At 42.9% G+C, this 24,077-nt stretch overlaps 1 protein-coding gene across 8 annotated transcripts in view; it reads left to right on the forward strand.

Moving 5' to 3' along the window:
* The window catches only part of LOC134064036 (uncharacterized), a 62,818-nt gene that overhangs the window by 34,132 nt on the left and 4,609 nt on the right, over positions 1 to 24,077 (forward strand). For all 8 annotated transcript variants that reach the window (XM_062519815.1, XM_062519816.1, XM_062519818.1 and 5 more), the window contains 2 exons: positions 19,254 to 19,367; positions 20,051 to 20,284. In XM_062519815.1, coding sequence (XP_062375799.1) covers positions 19,254 to 19,367; positions 20,051 to 20,284 — 348 coding nt within the window. The remainder of the gene's footprint in view (positions 1 to 19,253; positions 19,368 to 20,050; positions 20,285 to 24,077) is intronic.

The following is a 24,077-nucleotide window of genomic DNA, read 5'->3' on the forward strand; positions in this document are numbered from 1 at the left end:
TTGTCTTTAATGATATTACAGGGTGGTGTGTATGTCTAATTGAGTGCCTGTCACTTTAAGAAGTACGTGAACGTAATTAGGTTTCATTCGGTTAGAAAAATAGTCACATAGTTCAAGGATATATGTTTTCATTAAATAAAATGAATGTTCAAAAAACTGACAAGGTAAAGAAAATATTTCTGATGTCATAGAAAATATCTTGTTAACTTCTATGATTTAGGTAGGTTACCGTGGCACGGCATTGTTGTCCCGTTCACTTTTTCCTTGGTCATGTTTAATTGGGTGGGTGCTTAACTTACTCTACCATGACATGGAGTTTGATATGTATCCAATGAGTAACAACCAGTGCTCAAGTAAAATGTTATAGTAGCCTATATTCTCCTCCTGATAATGTTAGTGGAATGGATTTAATGTGAATGTACACAAAAAGACGCAGTGGCTATATGATACAGCGCATGTTTGAGGTGAAAATGTTCCACCTTTTAAAAGCCTAATCCTAATCAATTAGACACCAGAATCAGTAGGGTAGGCTACCAGTTTTGTTTCATAGTAGCCTACCAGGCATGTCAAAAGCAGGCTAGGATGAAGCTGGGAGGAATTTAACAAGTTCGACACAGTCAGTCGTTTCTTGTTGGTCTCCACGTAATTTTTGTAGGCAAACGAATTAGCAAAATAATCTTAGGTATCATATTGCTGGCGCATTCACGTTCGTTGTCTGGCCCTGCGTGTTGTCTATCTTGTTCCGCCTGGTTGGCCGCTGTCGAATCAAAACAATCTACAGTAAGTGATTTGATTGGATTTTGTGCCGATACGCGCATTGTCTCACGCACAGGCGCACACACAAATATAGATAGGTCAGTCCGTGTCTACATTTTATCTTTTTGTCTTTCGTTTTTTTTATGGGAAGTAGCAAGTCTTTACAAGTCAATAGGCGCAAGTCCAAGTGAAAGTCCGAGTCATTGATGTTAAAGTCCAAGTCGAGTTGCAAGTCTTTTTATATTTTGTCAAGTCGAGTCTAAAGTCATCAAATTCATGACTCGAGTCTGACTCGAGTCCAAGTCACATGACTCGAGTCCACACCTCTGATTCCTAACCCACTGTTGGTGTTGGAAGCACTGAAATGGAAGTTGGAAGCACTGAAATGGAAATTAAACACGTCAATCATCTGCGGAACGGGCAGGGCTCGAAAAACTCCAGCCAATAGTATTCTAAACCCCATACCATCATTTCACAGCTCATTCGTCAATCTAACGGTCTTCCTCTTCCTCCTCCCCCTGCCCCCCGCACGCGCGACCCTTTCGCGCACGAAAGCTGTTGACCGCGAGTCAGTGCTGAAACGAAACTAACTAGGCCTGCTACACGTCCCATAATGTTCCCCTCAAGTTGTATGTGTCACTTTATTTCTATACATACTAAGGCAGCGGATACAGTGGCGTAACTATAGTAGGTGCAGCCGGTGCAGTCGCACCAGGGCCCGTGACCTCCCAGGGCCCGTCGCTACCCCCGCACTGCCTTTTTTTTTTTTTTAGAACTTCACCATTAAGAATCAAACTATCAAATAAAAACGGCTAAATCAAATGTACCATCTTTCCTTGTCGTCATACTGTTTCGCCAGCTTATCTTTCTTTCTACTGAGATACAGCAAGGATATGTGGGTAGCTACAGTAGGCTTAGCGATTTGTTGCGATTTTTTGAATGGATAGTGCGGCTGCACATTTCAGTCATCGTTCAGCTGCAAGAAGCGGCTGCAAGAAGTGGCAGAAGCGTAAAGAGTAAGGGGAAGGGTGGCCAAACTACTACTAACATCTATTTTTCAACTTGCCAAAATGCTGGTGGTAGATTATTTACGACAGTGTAACATCCACATTCGGGTAAGTGTGTAGCTATAATTGCTCTCATGTTTCTGACATTGCGTGTGACTGTGACAACAGCTGAGCGATCTTTTTCCAATCTCAAACTTATTAAAGGGATAATCCGGAGTGAAATGCACTTTAGATCAATTTTTCGGACTATTGGGAGTACATACGTTGAGTTGACACCAAAATCATGTCATTCGGATGTATTTTGAGAAAGTTCGAGCTCACCGTTTTTAGCCAAAACTCGTTAGCCTGGAGGTGACTCGGGCATGTCATTTCGCCGCTACAAAACGCTATATTTATACCTCTTCTACTGTTCCAAACAACACTACACTTACGTGGTAGTGAGTAGAGGGTCCCTAAAGCCAAACCGAAGTATCCCCACGTCTTTATGTGGTCGGATAGAGAGTCCAGAATGTAAGTAAAAGTAAGTAAAATTTATTTATAAAGCACATTTAAACACAGCTTTCACTGACCAAAGTGCTGTACAGAGTAAAAATATATAAATAAAGAAAAATAAGGCAAAAAAGGAAGCAGACAGACACAGATCAACAATAACAGCAGGAGACAAACACAGGCGACAAGTGCAAAGTTACAGACAAGACAAAACAGGCAAAACATTTAGGGAGCTGAGAAGGATAAGGTAAAAAGGTGGGTTTTGAGCCTAGACTTAAAAACACAGATGGAGGAAGCATTTTTAATGTCCAGGGGCAAGTTGTTCCACAGCCGTGGCGCAGCTACTGCAAAGGCTCGGTCACCTTTTTGTTTGAGCCTTGACCGGGGCACATGGAGGAGAGCTTTATTATTTGACCTGAGAGACCTGGAGGCTTGCTGCAGGTGGAGAAGGTCAGTGATGTAGCTCGGGGCTTGCCCATTTAGAGCTTTAAAAACAAACAGAAGGACCTTGAACTGGACTCTAAAATTAATAGGGAGCCAATGCAAGGAAGCCAGGACTGGGGTAATGTGGGCATGTTTCTTGGTACCTGTCAGCAGTCTAGCAGCTGCATTTTGGACCATCTGGAGTCGATTGAGTAAGGACTGGGGGAGGCCTAGATATAGAGAGTTGCAGTAGTCCAACCGTGATGTAATAAATGCGTGGATGACTTTTTCTAGGTCATTAAATGACAGGGAAGGCTTAATTTTGGCAATCACTCTTAGTTGGTAAAAGCTATTTTTGACAACAGCACAGATTTGTTTGTCAAAACAAAGGTCTGAATCAAGAATGACACCTAGGTCTCTAGCATAGGACTTAACATGTGGGGCAAGGTGATCTAGATGACTGACAAGTGTGTGTCTTGATTTGGAAGGGCCAAAAACCATAACTTCTGTCTTGTCGCTGTTTAGCTGGAGGAAGTTGTTTGCCATCCAGCCTTTAATATCATCCAGACAGTCCAGGAGAGGCTGAAGGGAGTCTCTAGACTTCAGTGGCAGATAAAGTTGTGAGTCGTCTGCATAGAAGTGAAATGATATGTTGTGTTTTCTGATAATGTTGCCTAGTGGGAGCATATACAGGCAGAAGAGGACTGGTCCAAGGACAGACCCTTGGGGGACACCACAGGAAACTGGGGCAGTGGATGAGAAGAACTGGCTTAAAGATACTGAGAAAGTCCTGTGTTTCAAATAAGAGCTGAACCATTGAAGGGCTGTGCCTTTGATGCCAACCCACTGTTCAAGGCGGCTCAGAAGAGTGTTATGGTCCACTGTATCGAAGGCAGCACTAAGGTCCAATAAAACCAGGATAGCACTATCACCTGAGTCTAATGTGAGTAACAGGTCATTTGTCACCTTTAGCAAAGCTGTTTCGGTGCTGTGACGAGCTTTAAAACCTGACTGAAAGGGTTCCAACAATTCATTCAAGTCTAAAAAAGGTTGCAGTTGTGACAGGACAACCTTTTCCAGCACTTTTGAGATAAAAGGGAGCTTAGAAATGGGGCGGTAATTTTTTAGACACTTAGTATCCAGGTTAGGTTTTTTAAGCAGAGGCTGGACGACCGCATGCTTAAAACATGAGGGGACGGTGCCAGCAACTAGGCAAGAATTTATGATGGTTTGGATACTGGGGCCAACGGTATCAAAACTATCCTTAATGATACGGGAGGGGACAACATCATAAGGGGAAGATGTGGGTTTCATATGCAGCACTATGTCCCTCAACTCTGATAAAGAAACCTGTTGGAACCTGTCAAAAATAGCTATAGCACCAGGGCAACCAGGTGAGGTGTCAGACGGAGAAGGGTTAAACAAAGATCTAATGTTTTCAATTTTGTCAGTGAAAAACTTTAAGAATTTCTCACAGATGGCAGTGGATGCTTCAGCCTCTGGAGCTAAGCGGGGGTTGATAATAGAGTTGATGGTGCCAAACAAAATTTGGGGTCTGTGAGAATTCTTATTTATGATGTCTGAGAAATGTTTGGCTCTGGCTTTCTTGGCTGCTGCCTGATAGATCACCAATGCATTTTTAAAAATATCAAAGGAGACAGTGAGATGATCTTTCTTCCACCTTCTTTCAGCTATTCGACAGGCCTGTCTAAGAGAGCGGGTGGGTTCATCCAACCGCTGTTGGGAAATTAGCTTAGGCCGCCTATATTTGAGAGGGGCCACAGAGTTTAGGATATCTGAGCAGGAGGAATAGAAGAGGGCAATCACTTCATCTGGGCTTGAGGAAGGCCCATCTGCAGTTGAAAAGGCAGATTTCAGGAACATTTCAGAAAACTGGATTGAAGTAAGGGAGTTAATATAGCGGGAAAAGTGGCCTGGGGTTCTATTTGTGCTCAGGGGATTAGATAACGTGATATCAAACGCGATGGGCTTGTGATCAGAGAAAGATGCGTCCTCGATGTTTATGTTGTTAATCAAAACTCCGTAGGACATAATCAGATCAAGAGTATGACCGAGTACATGAGTGGCCTTGTTTATGTGCTGAAGAAAACTGAAGGAATCCAGGAGATGACAAAATTCGCTGACCATGGGTCGGCCTGGGCAACAGACATGGATATTAAAATCGCCCAGTATCAGCAAACGGTCATATAATGGTACAAAACCCGATAAAAAGTCAGAGAATTCACTAATAAAGTCCTTGTTTGGCTTAGGAGGCCTGTAGACTAAGACGCAGACCAACGGAGTTGTAGTGGATTCTATTTTTACGCACTGTAGCTCAAAGCTAGAGTAAGTCCCAACAGAAAGAGTCCGTATCGTCAATTGTTTTTTAAAAACCAGAGCTACTCCGCCTCCTCTTCCGACGCGTCTTGGGGTGCTAATGAAGGCGCAGTTCGTTGGACAAAGTTCACCAAAAACAGACGACTCACCGGGTCCAGTGCCGATCCAAGTCTCAGTTAAAAACAGTAGATCCAGGTCGTGTTCCGAAAAGAAGTCGTTTAAGATGAAAGTCTTGTTTAGCACAGACCTGCTATTTACCAGGGCCGCTTTCGCGGAATAAGCAGAAGCCTGGTGACATCGGGTGTATTCCAGAGGGCGAATATTGTGGAGATTCACCCCGCCGCTTCGGACGCGCGGTCTCGGTTGAGCAGGGCTGTCAGCCAGCATTGTCGGGTGTGGAGTGACGGATAGATGGCAGGAGTACCTGAAATCGCGCGAACGCCGGGCCAGGTATAGGTCACTGCGACCTACGCAGACATTGGAGATCTGGCGGGACCATGGCTGCGCAGTGGGGACACTCACTCCTCTCCTGAGTCTCACCCGGACGCCGCCGCGATTTCCCCTCTTCCTACGCCGTTTCCTGCGGTAGGAGATACAGCAGGGAAGCTGGCGAACACAATCCGCAGAAAAATGGATGAATCTGGGATGACATCTGTTGTGCGGAGCAGGAGGACAGTCATGAGATTGAAACTCGAGTGTGTTTCTGATGCTCATCAACGTTTGGCGGTCATAAGTCCATGTTGCTGCATCGGAGTAATTCCAAAGAAACAGTAGGGAATAGACGAACAGACAGGACATGTAAGACACCGATCGCGCAGGTATGAGCTGACGGCAGGCCGACAAACACACTGGCGCCATCTTGCTCAAGACCGCGCGCATGAATGAATTTAATCGAGTCAGTACCTTTCCGGAAATGTCGCTGTTGCAGCTAGCAACGTTTTCACAACACTTTACTAACATTTCCGGAAAGGTACGGACTCGATTAAATTCATTCTGGACTCTCTATCCGACCACATAAAGACGTGCGGATACTTCGGTTTGGCTTTAGGGAACCTCTACTCACTACCACGTAAGTGTAGTGTTGTTTGGAACAGTAGAAGAGGTATAAAAATAGCGTTTTGTAGCGGCGAAAGGACACGCCCCGGTCACTTCCAGGCTAACGAGTTTTGGCTAAAAACGGTGAGCGCGAACTTTCTCAAAATACATCCGAATGACATGATTTTGGTGTCAACTCAACGTATGTACTCCCAATAGTCCGAAAAATTGATCTAAAGTGCATTTCACTCCGGATTATCCCTTTAAGACTTACCTGAGGAGCAGCATGGGGAACTATAGAGGCTCAGTGGGTTATCCTGTCCATTGAAAATACGAGAGCCAGAGCATTAAATATTGGGAACATCGTTGACGATTTTGCACAACCAAAGGTCTCACGGCCTAATTAATGCATATTGGGGATTGTATGCATATTAATGATTTCTGGTTTCTGCACAGTTGAATAAGTTAGGCTAAATTAAGTTTTGTTTCTGCGCAGTGCGAGTGCAAGCAATCTACGCTTACAGTTTCAGCGCATTGGGTGTTCCCATAATTCCATGCGAGTTGATGTTAATGCAGTAGGCTAATATTAGATTACACTGGCCTGCAGACTATTAATACAATATTTTTTTTATGTTTTCAGAATGGATCATGTAGTCGTGTGATTTTTATTTGAAATTGTATCTACGTATAACTACTAAACTACTTTGGTGCCTCAGGTCCTTTGCATAGTCACCCTTAATGTGTATTGCATGTATCAGAGTAATACGTCCTGGGCTACTATATTACACTAATTGCGCGGAAGGGCCCGGATAATTTTATCGCACCGGGGTCCGCATCAGCCTTGTTACGCCACTGAGCGGATACCTACGGAAACTCAATCACCCACGCAATAAATAAGCTATGTAGCAAAAATTACATTTTACCGTGACTCGAAGAGTGTTGTAAACATGAAACCGAAACTTAACCGCTTGGAGCTACAGTGGAATAGGCGAACCAACGGGCCAGCACTAAACTCGGATATTTCAGAAGATAAACGCCCTGGTAAGAACCAAACCAGATTCTGTTCAAATATACACACCTATGGCTACTGAAAGATGTAAGGTATATCAAATGTTATTTTGGTGTATTAAAATGCATCGTTGTTTGAATTTCCGAACGAAAGGGCTGGTAGACTAAGGTGCTTTTACCATAATGTAGGCTATAAAATCACCTACCTTGTCTGATTTGTGGAACTATTACCTACAACCCTTTGGAGGTGAATAATGAATGTAATTGTGGAAGTTGATGTGAGCGATTGTATGGAGACTAGAGCTCATAGTGCTGTAGACGCCAGGCTGGCATTTCATTTAGCCTGGCTCGCTCTCGCGCATAATTTTCGTTGGTGCATGAATGTGCGTCCATGGAGGGCGGGACTTGAGCTGTATATGTTCAAAATCTGCCGGCCGTTTTGCGAATTCCGTACCCAACCTTTAAAGAAAAAAAAGATAAAGCGCTCAAAAGTGTTATGCCACTCATCCCATACATTTGGTAGATTCAATGGAGAACCATTCCTGTGGCTGTGAGAGTCGTCAAATCTAGCTAGGTTTATTTGTGTCCGCAGTCATTCTGAGATATGCGTAGCAGTGGCACCTGATATCAAACATACCCATGCTGAATGAGCGCGTCGCCTGTGCGCATAGGCCCACTTGATTTGAAAAAGTTTCTTTTTTTTTTTTTTTACATGTAATGCGTTCTACAGAGAATGGAGACTAGTGGCCACGGTTTGGAATAACAGGGAGAAAACATGGCAAATATAAGTAACACGGCAAATATCACTATACATATTTATTTATTTATTTATTGAAGACGCTAGTTAGGCCGACAGCCCTGTGTTGTTAAGGCTTTAGCAGGAAAGCGCTGCAGGAAACCCGGCAGTACAGAGTTACCTTAGCTGTGTTACGCAGCTGACCTAGCAGGCCACTCTGATAACGTGGGGATGGAGCACTCCAAAAAGAAAAATGAAAGCCAAGACTTCTTCTTCCAGCAACAGCAACATAGACACCTGACACTGAGGCACCGATCACTTCTGCAAAGCATTTTTCAACATACTGTATGAAGCTTCAAGCGTCACCGAAGGTTTTTTTTCTGGATTTGAAAGTTCGCTGCTGAAGTCTGAACGAATTCAGCCACTGTTGGAGAGGGCGAGCTCTGAGAGGGCCCAATGGAACCAGCATGCCAACTGCCGAAATCAACCCCAGAAGCTTCTGGAAGCATAGAAACTCCAACCGCCTGCCACTGCGAAAGCAGCTGCCAGGCTCTGCGAGCCCGCTCCTCTTAAGGGCCAACTGCTACAGGGCACGGATTTTCCACATCCTCCAAGAGATGAGCCTAAACATGATGGGCATTCGTGATGACCAATATGTGGGTCCATGCTGCTCCCACAGAAGACACAGAGGGAGTGCGTAGCCATGATTAAGAATGAACAGTGGGACACCACCTGTTTGAGTGCAAATGTCAGGTGGCACCAGTATAAATGAACTCCAGCCTGCTGCGCACAGAGGCTTACCAAGTCAAGTCAAGTCACTTTTATTTATATAGCACATTTAAATACAGGTTGACCCAAAAACAGGTTGACCCAAAGCGCTTTACAACAGAAGAAGTCAGAAATTGGGCAGGACATTTGACAAAAGGGGGCCCAAGAATACACAGGTCTTGACTAAATAATGCATAAAATAAGTAAAAAGAAATAAGAACAGCATAGAATAAAACAAGAAAATAAAAGTATACAAAAATAAGAGCAAGGTTAAGAGCAATAAATGAAATAAGATAAAAATAAATAAAAAGATAAAAAATAAAATAAAAAGCAGTAGGGAATATGGGAGGGAGTTAAGGGTTGTTAAAGCAAGAGTGAAAAGGTATGTCTTTAAGTTGGACTTAAAGCTGGCAAGGGTGGTAGAGGATTTAATATGGGGTGGAAGGGGATTCCACAGGTTTGGGCCAGCAACAGAGAACGCCCGGTCACCTCTCGTTTTAAGACGAGTACGGGGGACAGATAGGAGCTGTTTAGTAGATGACCGGGTCGACCTGGGGGTGGAGTGTGGGGAAAGCATTTCTGCAATATAAGGGGGGGCTAAGCCACTAAGAGCTTTAAAAACAAAAAGTAAAATCTTAAAATCAATTCTAAATTTGACAGGGAGCCAGTGCAGCTGAGCCAGGACTGGTGTGATATGCTCTCTCTTTTTAGTGCCAGTGAGCAATCTGGCTGCTGCATTCTGGACCATCTGTAATTTGTGGATGTTGGATTGAGTAAGACCTGTGTATAAAATATTGCAATAATCAAGTCTGGAGGAAATAAAAGCATATATAAGAATTTCAAGATCCTTCTGTGATAAAAGGGATTTAAGATTCAATATTACTCTAAGTTGATAAAAATCACTTCTGACCACACTATTGATTTGTTTATTAAAATTCAGAGAGTTATCCAGCATAACACCAAGATTCCTAACCACAGGGTGCAGGTTATTGGAGAGGGGACCAAGAGCACTGCTGAGGCTGGTGACAGAGGAAGGGGGACCAAATATAATGACTTCAGTTTTGCTATCGTTAAGTTGTAAAAAATTGCATGCCATCCCAGATTTAATGTCATTGAGGCAGCTATACAGTTTGTCTAGTGTGCATGTGGTCTGAGGGGCAACTGGGAGGTAGATCTGAGTATCGTCAGCATAGCACTGGTACTGTATGGCATATCTGTCAAAGATAGAACTCAGGGGCAGCATGTAGAGAGAGAAGAGGAGGGGGCCAAGGATTGACCCTTGGGGGACCCCATATTTCATGGTGGCAGAAGAAGAGGAGTAACGGTGGGTTTCCACACAAGTTCAATTTCGCCTCGCGCCCATTGAAAATGAACAGGGAAGCGAAATTCGCCCCGGTAGGGCGAAATGAAACGAATGAATCAAAGTTGGCGATCTCCCAACTTTATGCAAATTTGAACCGCCCAGAGCAAATCAGAAGCCTGCGTTGTACACAGAGGCGGGAGTAACAAAAAAAATCTGAAAACAATGGCAGCGGCCCCTGGGGTCGTAACTAGAAATATTAAATGTGAATTAAGGTTTCTTGACCACTTTTAATGGTTTATTTTGACACGGTTTATTGTTTATGTGCGACATAAATGTGTTAAGGACACACAGATCATTGTAGTTTAACGTAAGCTCTCGGACGGTAGAGTTAGCTTGTTAGCTTGTTGACCCATTAGAACAGATTGAAAACACGTAGCAACGAGATAGCTAGCACACTGATATTAACTACTATCGTGTTTCTGTACAACATGACTTGTTGTCAACATAAAAACATTGAAACGGATTGTTGTGTGTATGCCACTTGAACATACTTGGGCTAAATAAACCACTGAATATAATCTGAAGCACTGGACTGGCTCGTTAACTAACCACTAAGCTAACCTGTTGAGCTACCGTTAACCACCGTTTTCAACGAAGGTATCCTGCCTGTCACTCAGCCCAAACGCTAGGTGTGTGACCACACCTCCTGGGCGAAATCTAAGCAGGCGATTTTCGCATGGTGACAAGCTCTGTGGAAACCCGGCGTAATGACCCAGTTTAACTGAAAAATTCCTGTCTTTCAGGTAAGAGGTGAGCCAGGTTAAAACAGTGCCCTCTAGCCCAACTGTATGTTCCAGCCTCTGCAGTAGGATGCCATGATCAATGGTGTCAAATGCAGCACTAAGATCTAATAAAACTAAAATGGCGCAGGAACCAGAGTCAGTGCAAAGCAGAATGTCGTTGTAAACTTTCAGTAGGGCAGATTCAGTGCTATGGATAGCTCTAAAACCAGATTGGAATTTATCTAATAAGTTAAAAGTCAAATATACTGTGAGCTGCTGGAAAACCACTTTCTCTAAAATTATTGGAGATAAATGGCAGTTTAGAGATAGGTCTGTAATTTTTCAAGTCACTTGGGTCAAGGGAAGATTTTTTAGGAGAGGTTGCACAGTAGCATGCTTGAAGGTGGAAGGGACAGCACCAGTGGCTAGTGAGCTGTTTACTATAGCTACAATGAAAGGGCAGATAGAGGAAAATATGTTTCTAAAGAGCTGAGAGGGTATGACATCTGAGGGGCAGTGAGTGGGTTTCATCCGTGAGACTATCTGAGATAGCTCAGAGGAAGAAACTGGTGCAAAGTGTTGAAGATGGCAGCTGGTGGGAGGTTGAGGGTCTGCAGGGTCAAGAGAACTAAGTATATTGGCTCTGATTGAGTCAATTTTGTGAATAAAAAAGTTTAAAAGTTTTCACAAGCTTCAGTGGAGCTGTCAATAGTGTGGGCAGCAGGGTTTAAAATTAAGTTAATAGTTTTAAAAAGCACTTTGGGTCTATGAGCTTGCTTATTAATTATATCAGCATAGTAATTAGTTTTTGACTTTTTAACAGCAAGTTGATAGCGGTTTAGGCTGTCACGCAGAAGATCATAAGATATTTGCAGCTTGTCCTTCTTCCATTTGCGTTCAGCTTGTCTGCAGACACGCCGGAGAGCACGAGTGGTGTCATTTAGCCAAGGTGAGACTACTTTGGCTTTTCTAGGTTTCAGAGGTGCAACCTGATTCAAAGTGTCCGTTCAGGCTGAGTTAAAGAGAGAGGCCAAATCATCAGTGTTTGAGCAGGTGGGGAAAAAGTCAGAAAGATTTGACTGGTGGACAGTCAGAGAATTTTGACGCAGTGACCGGGTTTAGGATCCGTGAGAGAGGGGGAGGCTGAATGGGGGAAGGGGGAGGGCGTACAAGAGTACACTCAAACTCAATCAGGTGATGATCTGATACAGCAATATCAGAGATGGAGAGATTGGCCACATCAAAACCAGAGGAGAGAACAAGGTCTAAGGTATGGCCCTTCTGATGGGTAGGGCCAAACACTGTCTGTGTTAGGTTAAAAGATTCTAAAACATTGATGAACTCATTGACCATTGGTTTAGTTAGACAACAAATGTGGATGTTAAAATCACCAACAATCAACAATTTATCCGATCGAGAGGCCATAGAGGCAAGAAGATCAGTAAACTCATTAATAAATAGGCTACCAGTAGTTTTAGGAGGTCTGTATACCAAAGCACATAGTATAGGCAGGTGAATATTAAGCAGTAATAATTGCACTTCAAATGAGGAGTAGGCAGTTGTAGGCAGAAAATGACATTTAAAAGTGTTATTAAATATTGTGGCTAGGTCACCTCCACGACCAGAGGCCCTGGGAGTGTTCAGAAAACCACAGTGGGGAGGACATAGCTCTCCAAGTGGAGTTAGATCATTTGCATTGATCCATGTTTCGGTTATGAAGAGTATATCCTATGACCTTGTAGTAAAAACGTCATTTAAGATTAACACTAGAAGCGCCGCGCCGTTCTGACCCACTTATACCTAGAAGCGCCGCGCCCCGGTCATTTGACCGCTTTGACGACCTACTAGAAGCGCCGTGCTGTTGTGAACTACTTAAAGCGCGGCGAGGCGGTCAAATGACCGCTGAGTCCTTAGACTGGGAGGCTTTTACTTACACATAATGATCGCAAGATGGCGCTTCGTGCACGAATGAAATCGTTTGGTCATAAATTCAGTTTGCACTAAGCCATGTCATTCGTGTCAGACCGTGTTGTTGATAATCTGTGGTTGTTTGTTTCATTATGACATACAGCACGTTTGAGTTATCTGTTAATGTATTTGTGTTGATTTGTGTTGTTAAAAACTTTGGAAGAGTTCTTGAACAAACCTTAAGCAAACTTGACTTTCAACTAAAATGCTCTAAAAGTGAATGTGGCTAGTTCTAATTCACTCCCCAAATTCACTTCTATTCATTTAATAGGTAGCCTATGTTCGCGCTGCCGAAAATGATCGGACCTGGTCACCTGGAACAAAGAGCCTAATAGTCTGGTTTCAATTACACAGTAGCCAGGATTTCATGCCGCATTTTACAGGCTACCGTGGCTACTTTCTAAAACAACTTTCATTCATTTAGGGAGAAGATCTAGGGTCTAGCTACATCGGAGGGAGGGAGATAGAGAGAGCTATGCTGAGCAGGCATAGGCGTGAGAAGTAGCATAATTTAAAATAATGAGTGAATGATATTCTCTGTTTTGCGAATGTGTAGGCTATGTTTGCGATGTCTGCTGAAAAAAAAGCTAGGCCTATTGTTTCTACAATTTAAGCTAACTTCTATGTGAATTCGAGATTCAGCATTGATACACACATTTTCTCCTAGTTAACAAGCGGAGTCGTAGCTCACTGGTTAGAGCTTCGGCTTAGTCACCCAAGGGTTGCTGGTTCGATCCCCAACCTATTCCTGACGGAAGTTCTTTTGAACAAGGCATCAATAAAGTAGGCTATATTTATATTCTTTTCGATTCACATAACTACACGCACGCTGGCGAATTCGAACATTCTGAAACGCGCATATGCGATGAAACATGATTGCGCATTCTTCCACGGGTTGCCTAAACAGCCAGCTTACAGCCTAGTCTATGCAGGGGACAGATAGATGGGGTGGGGGTGGGGAGGCAGTTCCTCAATGCCTCGGTGATATCTGTAGCCTAAGTATCCTAGACGAGTGTATGGGGGAGGGGGATGATGGGTTTCAAATAGGCTGCAATGGATAGTGTGTTGTATAGACCCCGAAGCCATTTGCTTTGAGAACGGCTGGCTAATGAAGTTGTTGGCTGGCTAGCTGGCTCAGCCAAAACCTTAATGCAGCCGCCACAGTTTTCATGACTGATAATGGCTTTAGTTGCCACTTCATGTCTACAGATGTGTATATTGTATTAGATATCAACACACAATGTTATTGTATTGTTTTGGACAACGTTCTGCACGTTTCACTTCAATGTAGACTGCATGCGTTCATTGCGTTGTGAACAGCGCAGCAATCTCTGGAAAGGAAACGGTGGAAGTCGCATCAGTAGGCTAGCTAATAGCCTATCACGTTCAATGCTGTAAATCCATCTGTTCCAGAATATTTGGTTCATATCATCAATCTTTGGTTTTGGTGTTTGTGCAACCGGGCCCTGACGATTTAACAAAAGTCTGAGTAGCCCTACGTAGGAATTAGGAAAGTAGCCTATGTAAGGTGAGATCAAAATCAGGCTACTTTGTTTGCTGCTTTTCCCCATGTCATTTTCATTGGTCGTCAACTCACTGGGAGTCCTGTGTGTCGTAGCAACGAGCACAATACTGATGTGGTGTGTCCAGTGGGAAAATCTCATGTAGGCCTATAGTTTCTAGGCTATCGTTTATTTTTTCGCGTGTCACTATGATATAATTATTTTACGATGCAAAAAGTCTAACTGGCTTTGTCAAAGTTTGTCAGTTGGCGGCAGAAAATGATTGGCTGGCGAAATTATTTTTCGTTAATGGTAGGCCTAAACATATTGCGATTCATCCGTTTATTTCAGATAGGTTGTTATTAAAAACCATTAACAAAAAATAATTGTTCATCGACGTTGAAAAACGGTCAGTAAATTCTATCGATATAAGATTTTGCATTTCGCTCCTGCCGAGATGTGAACACGGGTCTCCGGCGTTGCAGACAGGAGTGTTAACGCTGCGCCAGTTGACATTATACAATAAGTGCGTTAGGATAGGTCCTTGACTTGACGTAACTCAGTCAGTCCAGCAAATATGTAAGAAAATGCTTATACATTAGTCTGAGCTTTAAAAGATAGCCTACAAATAGAAGATAAGATGTACAACTATGAATGTACGTAGGCATACGCGCCCTACGTACATAAATAGGCTACGACGAAAATTACACATGTAGGCCTGTCGCAACGTTTTCAAAACAAACTCGCATTTTACCACTGTAAATCGCCTCCATAGACTATGCCATGTAAATGAAAAATAGTTATTAAAATAAAGCACATATATAATAATAAATAATAATAATACATTTTATTTTTTAAAGCGCCTTTCAAGACACCCAAGGTCGCCTCACAAAACAAAATTCAAAATACAAAATAACCAGGTGCCAAACAGAGCGGCGTAATCGCACAGCGTTCCTGTAGGCATAGCCAGCATACACAAACATTTGACATACAGATCAACAAACGAAACATAGACAACAAAACACTCATTAAGTCCAAAAGGCAATGTTAGCGCTTTGCCTAACATGAACGCAACATTGAGTCCGTCCGTAGCCTAAAGGAGCGGCGTGACCCTCTGTGCTTGTAGCGCGTTCTCCTAAGGATCCCTAAAGCCTTGCAAAGGTGGAGCACATCTTCATCGATGGAAGAGGCGTGCTGTAGAAGTTCCTAATACATGTTGCACATATATAAACGATATGTTTTATGGTAAAATATTATTCTCATGCCCGACTGACAGGAAATCCTTGCGACATCTGCTGTGAGAAAAGAGAATAGCAGCCTGAACAAAAATGGCCGAACGCGAGACAACATAGTGTTGTCACATAAGTGAGCGCAAAATAGCTCTAAACTAGCTTGTACCGGTGTGCTTTTGATCATGTAAAAATTCTGGGTGACAAAACACGCGTATTTAGGAAAAGTCGTGAACGTAGGGTCCTGGAATTTAATCGAGTGAAAAGATTTTTTTTTTTTTGTAATCGCTGCGGTCAAATGACCGCAGCCCGGCAGTTCTAGGTATATCTAGGTCAAACCCCCACGGCGCTTCTAGGAATACGCGTCAGCGGTCAAATGACCGGCGCTTGGCGCTTCTAGTGTTAATGCCCGGTCATTGGTTAATAAGGTATTTAACAGGGCAAATTTAACAGGTGCGAGTAGCTCGGGCGGCGGAGACGATGTAAAACCCTCATGCTTCAGAGGACGGAGAAGGGTTGTGTTCGCTCCACGCGTCAGACGAGACTTGGCAGTCAGGGGTCGAGGAGACAAAAGCACCGGGATGAGCGTAGTAGATGTAGCAGACGCAGGCAGTGGGGTCGGGAACAGTTGACGAAGATTCTGGGGCACAGGCTTATCATGCCATCGACACCTAGTCGACGAGCGGGAGGGCCGCACCGAGATGATGGTGGGAATGACATCAGGGGATGGAGTCGTTGAGAGGACTTTGCGACGGGAGCTACGATGCAGGTAGCGGGGTCGCTGACGAGCGATGCCAAGGCTAGCGCAAAGTTTGTATAATCCATCAGGGAGACACAGCGACGGTACCAGGGTACAAGGGTCTAGTTCAGTCCTGCAAAAGCTGTGGCTGAGTGGGTAGGCCAACACTCTCAAGGGAGTTGTATACACACCAATTGCACAATTAAGAGGCTACGCCAGTCAAATATCCATACAAAGGCCAAGAGCACTATCTGCACTTTAAAAAAAAAAAAAAAAACTTTCGCACAAATAAGTGCCGGATCTGCTCTTCAATCTGTTAACATTTCATATGGCTACCTAATACATCTCTTAGATAAATGTGCATGTTTAGTTTGCAGTGACAGAAAAGTAGAGTGAAACCGAGGCAGATTGCAGTATTCACATAAATTGCATTGATTTCAGTTGCCATTACTGCATTCTGCCTTAGTTTCCCTTGCCTTTACTCAAATTGGATACGATTAATTGAGGCATGAAATAAACAACTGTGTGTGTGTGTGTGTGTGTATGTGTGTGTGCGCGTGCACGTGTGCGTGTGCGCATGTGTGCATAGGGACAGACTGGGACTAGAAATAGGCCCTGGACTTTCTTCTAAAAAGGCACACTATCATTCACACTCACTCACACACATTAGGTACAGTCATGGTTGAAATTATTGCCACCCATGCTAAAGTTGACTAAAAAATAGGAATATAAAATCATGTTTTTGAAATTGATTTTAATGGCTTAAGTAATAAAATGACCAAAAATCCAACCTAATCCAACTTATTTTCTTTGTGAATGAATAATGTATCATAAATAAATAAATAAATGTTCTTCCCAAAATACTGGGGTCAAAAATATTGGCACCCTCTATGTAACCCTATGGGAATTTGACAAATAAGGTTAACATAGGGGCAGGCAGTTTTTATTTTATTTTTAAAGGCCTCTTATTTCATGGATCCAGGATAGGCTACTATGCATCCTGATAAAGTTCTCTTGGTCTTTATGCTGCATTCCAGACCTCATCCAAACGAGTGGGAGGTGGGACCTACCCTACCTGAAAGGTTCTACCTCCCACTTCAAAGCGTTCCAAGCATTTTGGAGTGGGAGGTTTAGAAAACATGGGTGACCGCCGTAACGTTAGCATACCCTCGTAACGTTAGCATATTAGGCTAGGCTAACTGTATAACGTTATAACGTTACTTTCACAATACGTTGTATTCTTTGTTGACACAATTTTAAGTCATAATATGATGAACAAGTTAATTACCTTGTCTAAAACAACCCTACCCTAAAGTTTATAGCGTATTCCTTGAAGTTACCCCTCACGGAGCATGTCTCCATGGGCGCCGCCATAATCCTCCCACTTCATTTTGTTGAGGTCGGGGCAGGTTGAGCTCATACGAGTTCGCGAGTAGGAGCTCCCACTTCGACAGGCGTTCCAGTGCATCTTTCGTAGTTGGAGGTAGGATAAATCCCACATCCCACTAGTTTAAATGCTGTCTGGAATGCACCATTAGAACTAAAATTTACCCACATCATCACACACCCTTCACCATATCTAGAGATTGGCATGGTGTTTTTTTTTGTTTTTTTTTTAAAGTATGTTTTTTTGGCCTTTTTGCCTTTATTAGTATAGGACAGTGAAGAGGTAGACAGGAAACAAGTGGGAGAGAGAGATGGGGTGGGATTGGGATATGACCGCAGGCCGGATTCGAACCTGGGTCCCCATGGGCACTCGAACCCGTAAATGGTACGGGCGCTGTAGCCTGCTGCGCCACAGCGCCCCCCTGGCATGGTGTTTTGTTCAGTTAGCCCAGTGGTTCTCAAACTTTTTCTTTCATTCCCCACTTTGATCAAGGGGGCTTTCTCGAGCCCCACCTGTCCATCATCGCTCTGTAGAAAGTATAGGTCAAGCTCAAAATTGTCATATTTATAACGTCACTTGCTAAATATACATCAGTAGGCCTAACAAATAACAGTTAGGCTACTAAAGATAAATATCAGTTCAAAAATAGAGAAAATAAAAATCTAAATCATTGACCAATAACGTCAGTTTTTTGTAATTGACAAGGTGTCAATCCTTGCTTCAAAAAAAGCTGATTTCCAATAATACAGCAAAAGGGCCAACTATATGCTACCATTGTTATAAATGAAGTTCAACACTCTCACAACCTTCAAAATTGTATTCAGGTCAAGCCTTGACGCGAGCGCTTCCCTGAATGAAACAGTCCGTCTGTTGCGCATCGGGCACTACCCTCTTTATCACGACGATAGCATTTCTTTTACCTGCTGCTATCGTCTGTGCGCCAACCGAGCAAAGTCACTCACAGTTTTCCCATTTGATGTCCTGTTCTCCCAGGTAGACTAATTGTTGAGATCAATGTTGAATAGTTCATCTGCAGTGGCCCTACTTTTGGCATAGGCTACTCGCAGAATAGAATATCTTCGCCCACTGTCAAGTTAACAAAGCGGACATAAGCAATAACTAAACCACTTTTGCAACTGTCGGTGGCCTTGTCCACTTGCCAGGCAAAACATGAGTGTTTGCGTTTGTCAAGCAGTTGTTCTTCGAGATCGCAGAACAGCAATTGTGTCGTCGGTCTGATAGCCAAGATATCCTTCAATTTTACTGCGCTCGTCTCGAACATAAACAGGTTTTTTTGTTTCCGCTGCAATTAAAATTCCGACATCAATCATTTCGGACTATGGTTCCAGGACAGACTAACATTTTCATCTGATCAATGATAGGCCTACAAGAGTCTAGATTACCTTGTTTGTGTTTGTTTTGTGAGATGGAGGTGCATTCTCGTAATTATCAATAAAGGAAGGCACAGGCTACAGATTCAAAAGAAATCTCCGGTTTTTCACGTCAGCTCGCGCCCCACCTGGCATGTCTCTGCGCCCGACTAGTGGGGCGCGCCCCACAGTTTGAGAAACGCTGAGTTAGCCTATTAGCCTGTTTGATGCTCATTGAGCTCAATGCAAATCCCCTAGCTCCCCCCTGGCGCCGCCCATGGTCTACAAGAATACACAATTGATGTTTTTATTTATTATGTATTTTTACATAAATGTGTGTAAATGACAGAGTTATGCCATTGTTAAGGCATCAAGAAGCATATCTTTGTGCTTACATTATTTTTCTCTTTTCAGACTGGATGCTTGCTGTTGGTCTTGGTGTTGGTGCTGCTGTGCTGCTGCTGCTTGGTGTTATTGTATTCTGCTGCCGGAGAAGTAGAAATAACTCCAGAGACATCTACAGGAGAAGTATGAAAAGCTTCAATTTGGCCTCATTCTGATTCTTATCAGTCTTTCTCTCCGAATGAGTTGATTCTGTGATCAATGTACCTAAAAATGACACAAAAGGTTTTTCCAACTGGTTATGATCCTGATTATGATTATGTACTCAACAACATATTACAAATGTAGTCAAATCTGACCCCAGTTAAGGGGTCATTTTCAAGATGGCTGCCGGAATCTAATTTTGCCTATATTTGAAGCATTACACTAGCCTGACCAGCCAGACCCACATCAAGATGTAGGGTCTGGGAACTCATTGTAGGCAGGGCTCAATCGGAGGGGTGGGATAAGCAGTTGTCTTTCAAATTCCCTCTCCACGATAGGATAACGCTAAACGAATTATCTTCTTTTTTTCAAGTAGCAGGATGCGTAACCGTCACAACTTCTGGTCACATGTCAGTCACCATTATGTTAAGCCCACCCACCGACTCTATACAAGATGTGATTGGTCCGGTGATACTTTCATTTCCCTGCTCCCTGTAGCTGTATGGAGTGTTGCTAGGGAGGGAGGGAGGCTTGGGGGGGGCAGCAACTGTTCCATTGAAGTCTATGGGCATAGATCAGATAATAGCCCAGTTGTGTGTGCTGAGTAGAAGTGTGTGTGCTGAGTAGAAGTCTCTAACGTGTGTGTGTGTGTGTGTGCTGTCCAGGTGCTGAGGAGGGAGCGCGGCGTGTACCTCCAGCAGACCCAGTACCTGGCCAAGGAGCAGATGTGCTTCCAGCTGCTCCTGCTGCAGCAGGAGGCCGAGCTCCTGGGCCACCCCCCTCTACACCCCCCCTGGGCCTCAGAGCGCCTGGGCCACCCCCCTCCACACCCGCCCTGGGCCTCAGAGCTCCTGGGCCACCCCCCTCCACACCCCCCCTGGGCTCAGAGCCAACAGCAGGTGAGCTTCCCCACCAGCTCATATGGAGCACACACACACACACACACACACACACACACACACACACACACACACACACACACACACACACACACACACACACTCTCATATGGAGCACACACAGATAGAGCCTGATGTATGCTATAACTTTACCCAAAGAAGTCATTAGAATAGGAAGAGGCTCTTACTTTTGTTCTTAAATACTTGGTGAAGACTATCTGGAGAACCTGTAGATACAGGGCTGTACGCTAAGCTTTTTCACTAGGAGCACAGGTGCTCCTAAATGAAAAAGTTTAGGAGCACAGAAAAAAATTTAGGAGCACTATGAAATTTCCTTGAAAACCTTCTTGCCTTAAGCAGGATACGGACATTCACAGCAGTGGCAATCATAGTCTCTGCTCAAACCCTACACACACAGAAAATAGCTTGTCTTGTTTCTATTTCATATTTTGAATTCAGAATTTGTATACGCATTTTAGGATCTGCATAATTACTTATAGCTTAAAATATTCAGTAAACTGAATACTTCATATTGATTACACTTGTCTTTAATGATATTACAGGGGTGGTGTGTAGGTCTAATTGAGTGCCTGTCACTTTAAGATGTACGTGAACATAATTAGGTTTCATCAGAGACACTTATATATGAGGAGACACTGCACTGGAAAAATCGCCCATTGAAAAGCATGGAGTAACTTCGTAACGCGAAAGATGGCGGTTGTTTACACCGGTTTGCTATGGTTTGCACATGTCCCGCCTCTTCCAGTGTTGTTGCTCCAATCATTTGGCCGATCCTCGGCGGTCACGCTTTTTGAAAGCTGCGTCGTGAAGAATAGAGCATGCGCAGTCCAAAATTACCAGTAAGAAAAATACTTTTTTAAGTGTTAATTTGATACAAAACCACCAAACCTTTTCAGCGATTTTAGTCTGATTTTCATCGTCATTTCAAAATGTGATTTTTATGTCTCTTACACCTCGGAACATGGACATCCAGCTCTCTCCCCATTCATTTAGATAGAGCCTGGTCTTGTTCCGGTCAAAGTCGCTGCCCAACCCCATGGCCAATATGGCTGCCGAGTGACGTGACTTGCTTTAAAAAGACTTTGGTTTCATTCAGTTTTAGGAAAAGAGTCAAGCATAGTTCAAGGATACATCATGTTTTCATTAAATAACTAAAAACTAACAAAGGTACAGACAAATATTTCTGGTGTAATAGAAAAGATGAGTGTCCACTGTCCAGTAACGTTAACTTCTATGATTTAGGTAGCCTACCATGGCATGGCATCGTGAGTTGTCACTTTTTCCTTGGTCATGTTTAATTGGGTGCTTAACTTACTCTACCGTCTTGGAGTTTGGTAGGCTATATCTGTTATATTCAATGAGTGACAACCAGTGCTCAAAATAAAACGTTACGGTATTCTCCTGATAACGTTAGTGGAATGGATTTAATGTGAACGTAACCTCCATACAAAGACGCAGAGTGGCTATATGATGCGCACATTTGCAATGAAAATGTTCCGCCTTTTTATTATAGGATATTACTATGCTGAGTCGAAGTGCTCCCAAGTTCTATTCTGCCACACATTATAGTTATTCTTCTTACCTGCTTAGAAAAGCGCCACATTTTATTTTGTCTCACCATACTTGATCATGTAACTACTCGTGTAACTATATTTTAATAGAGAAAACGTGGAGGTGTTTGGTAGCTTCTAACTTCATCTCTGTTTGGATCCTATTGAATGAACTGGGCTAGTTAAGTGCTATCAAAGTAGCGCCACGCACCAGAGCAATTGAGTGCACGCATTGAAACTTGAGAGGTATGTATCAACTCGTCTTAGTTAACAGAATAACGTAGTTTAATATGGAAAAACGGTGGAGTGTTCCTTTAATGTTGTCTGAAAACGTTAAGTCTCCAAAACAAATGGTCATGACAATAATAAGGATAAAACAAGATGTGTTTGTATTTTGTTAGGAATATAATAATAGGAATATTATAATAAGGATAAAAGAAGACGTGATTAAATGTTTATTCTGGTGTTCTCAAAACACCTGTAACTACATAGACCAATATTTCAAAAATAACATTTCAATAACTGCAGCCATAATAACATCTTGAAATTCTGAAAGCCCATTCCATACTCTCACTGGAGATGCATTAGTTTCATTAGTATAGCTTGTCTACCTCTGTTATGGATAAATGACATTTCATCCAAATTGATTATTTTTTAGTTTTGTGTTACAATAATTCCAACAAAAATGTAATAATTAATTGAATTACTTGTACTTCAATTCAAAGACAGCTTAAACACATCTGTAGAGAAACATAACCATTTGCCAAACATTTTGTTTATAAATTGTGTATTGGGCCACCCAATGTGGGGGTTTGAAAAACATCTGCAATTTTTCTTCTGATTTCACAAGATTGTAACACATACGGCTTTCAAATTAATATGTGGAATCTATAGTTCACAATCATTATTCGCAGACAATTTGAAGTTTTTACCTTGAAAACTTTTTGAGATAATGACATCTGGGGCCTCATTTATAAAGGTCTGCGTAGATTCCACCCTAAAACATTGCGTACGCACAAACCTTGCAATTTGCGTACGCAAAAAAATATTCTGATTTATAAAACAGTGCGGCGCACAAGTTTACGCAGGCGGCTGTTTATAAATCCCAACCTGAGTTTAATTGTGCGTGCGTGCACGAGCACCACACTCCTCCCATTGTCGTCCCACAATATCCCATAAAAGGTCCATGCAAAACGATTCATGAATATTCTAACATTTATACCGATCATTTTATTGGCTATCGTTGACATGATAGAGACGTCACATCAATCTGAAGAAGGAAGTGAAAGTTGGTCGACAGCGATATCACATTTGACAAGTGAAGCCTACCATGAAATAAGGCTACCGAGGGATATAATTCTGTATCAAAATAACTTAATAACCGTATCGTACATTTTGCCATTTGGGTTCATCACATAGGCCTAGTGCACCATAGCATAAGGTGCAACTTTGCATTATTACTTTAGTATTAATATTTGTAGGCTACTGAAACAAATAGTCTTATGGCTAATAATAATGAGTGGGACATTCTTTTATGTCAGATGAGTTTCTAGTTGTTTCGGAATACCTTGCAGCCTAGTATGGCCGCTTATTATAGGCGCTTATATTTGGTTCACGAAAGCAATATCTCCGTAGCCTACACATCCGTGGGTGTCAATGTCAGCCGAAGTCAACAGAAACTGATTTGCATTAATTCGAATGAATTTCGCATCATGATCATGAACTGTATTTCAGCCAGGAAGACTCGGGAAGGCAGTTTAAGAATAAGACAGTGATTTAATTTGTATAAGATTAACAAACATGACAGTTGGCAATACGGAAAGTCTTTGGCGTAGGCCCGTCCTCGGTCCAGGTCTTGAAACGATCGGACCCTGCAGATCCTGCCGAAATGAGACGGCAGGGGCGGAGCCTACCCCTGGACAGCTGGACAGGGACCAAACTGGTGGTGGTTGGGGAGGGAGGAGGGTTGTCAAAAGTCGGTATCTGAAAGCAGCAAGACAGGTACGTGACCAAGTTTATCATAAAGACAGGTGTAGTAGCCTATTGGCTATAGGTAATGAATGGGTGTTACATGGCTATTGAGTCTTCCCAGCAGAACTACGCTGGCGCTTGCATTACCTCTTCCGCCAAGGAGGTTATGTTTTCATCGGGGTTTGTTATGTTTGCCTGTTTGTTAGCAAGATATCGGCGCTCTCGGAGTAGCCTACTTTTCTAGACTAGCA

Source organism: Sardina pilchardus, chromosome 18, assembly GCF_963854185.1.
Source record: "Sardina pilchardus chromosome 18, fSarPil1.1, whole genome shotgun sequence".
Classification (NCBI taxonomy): domain Eukaryota; kingdom Metazoa; phylum Chordata; class Actinopteri; order Clupeiformes; family Clupeidae; genus Sardina; species Sardina pilchardus.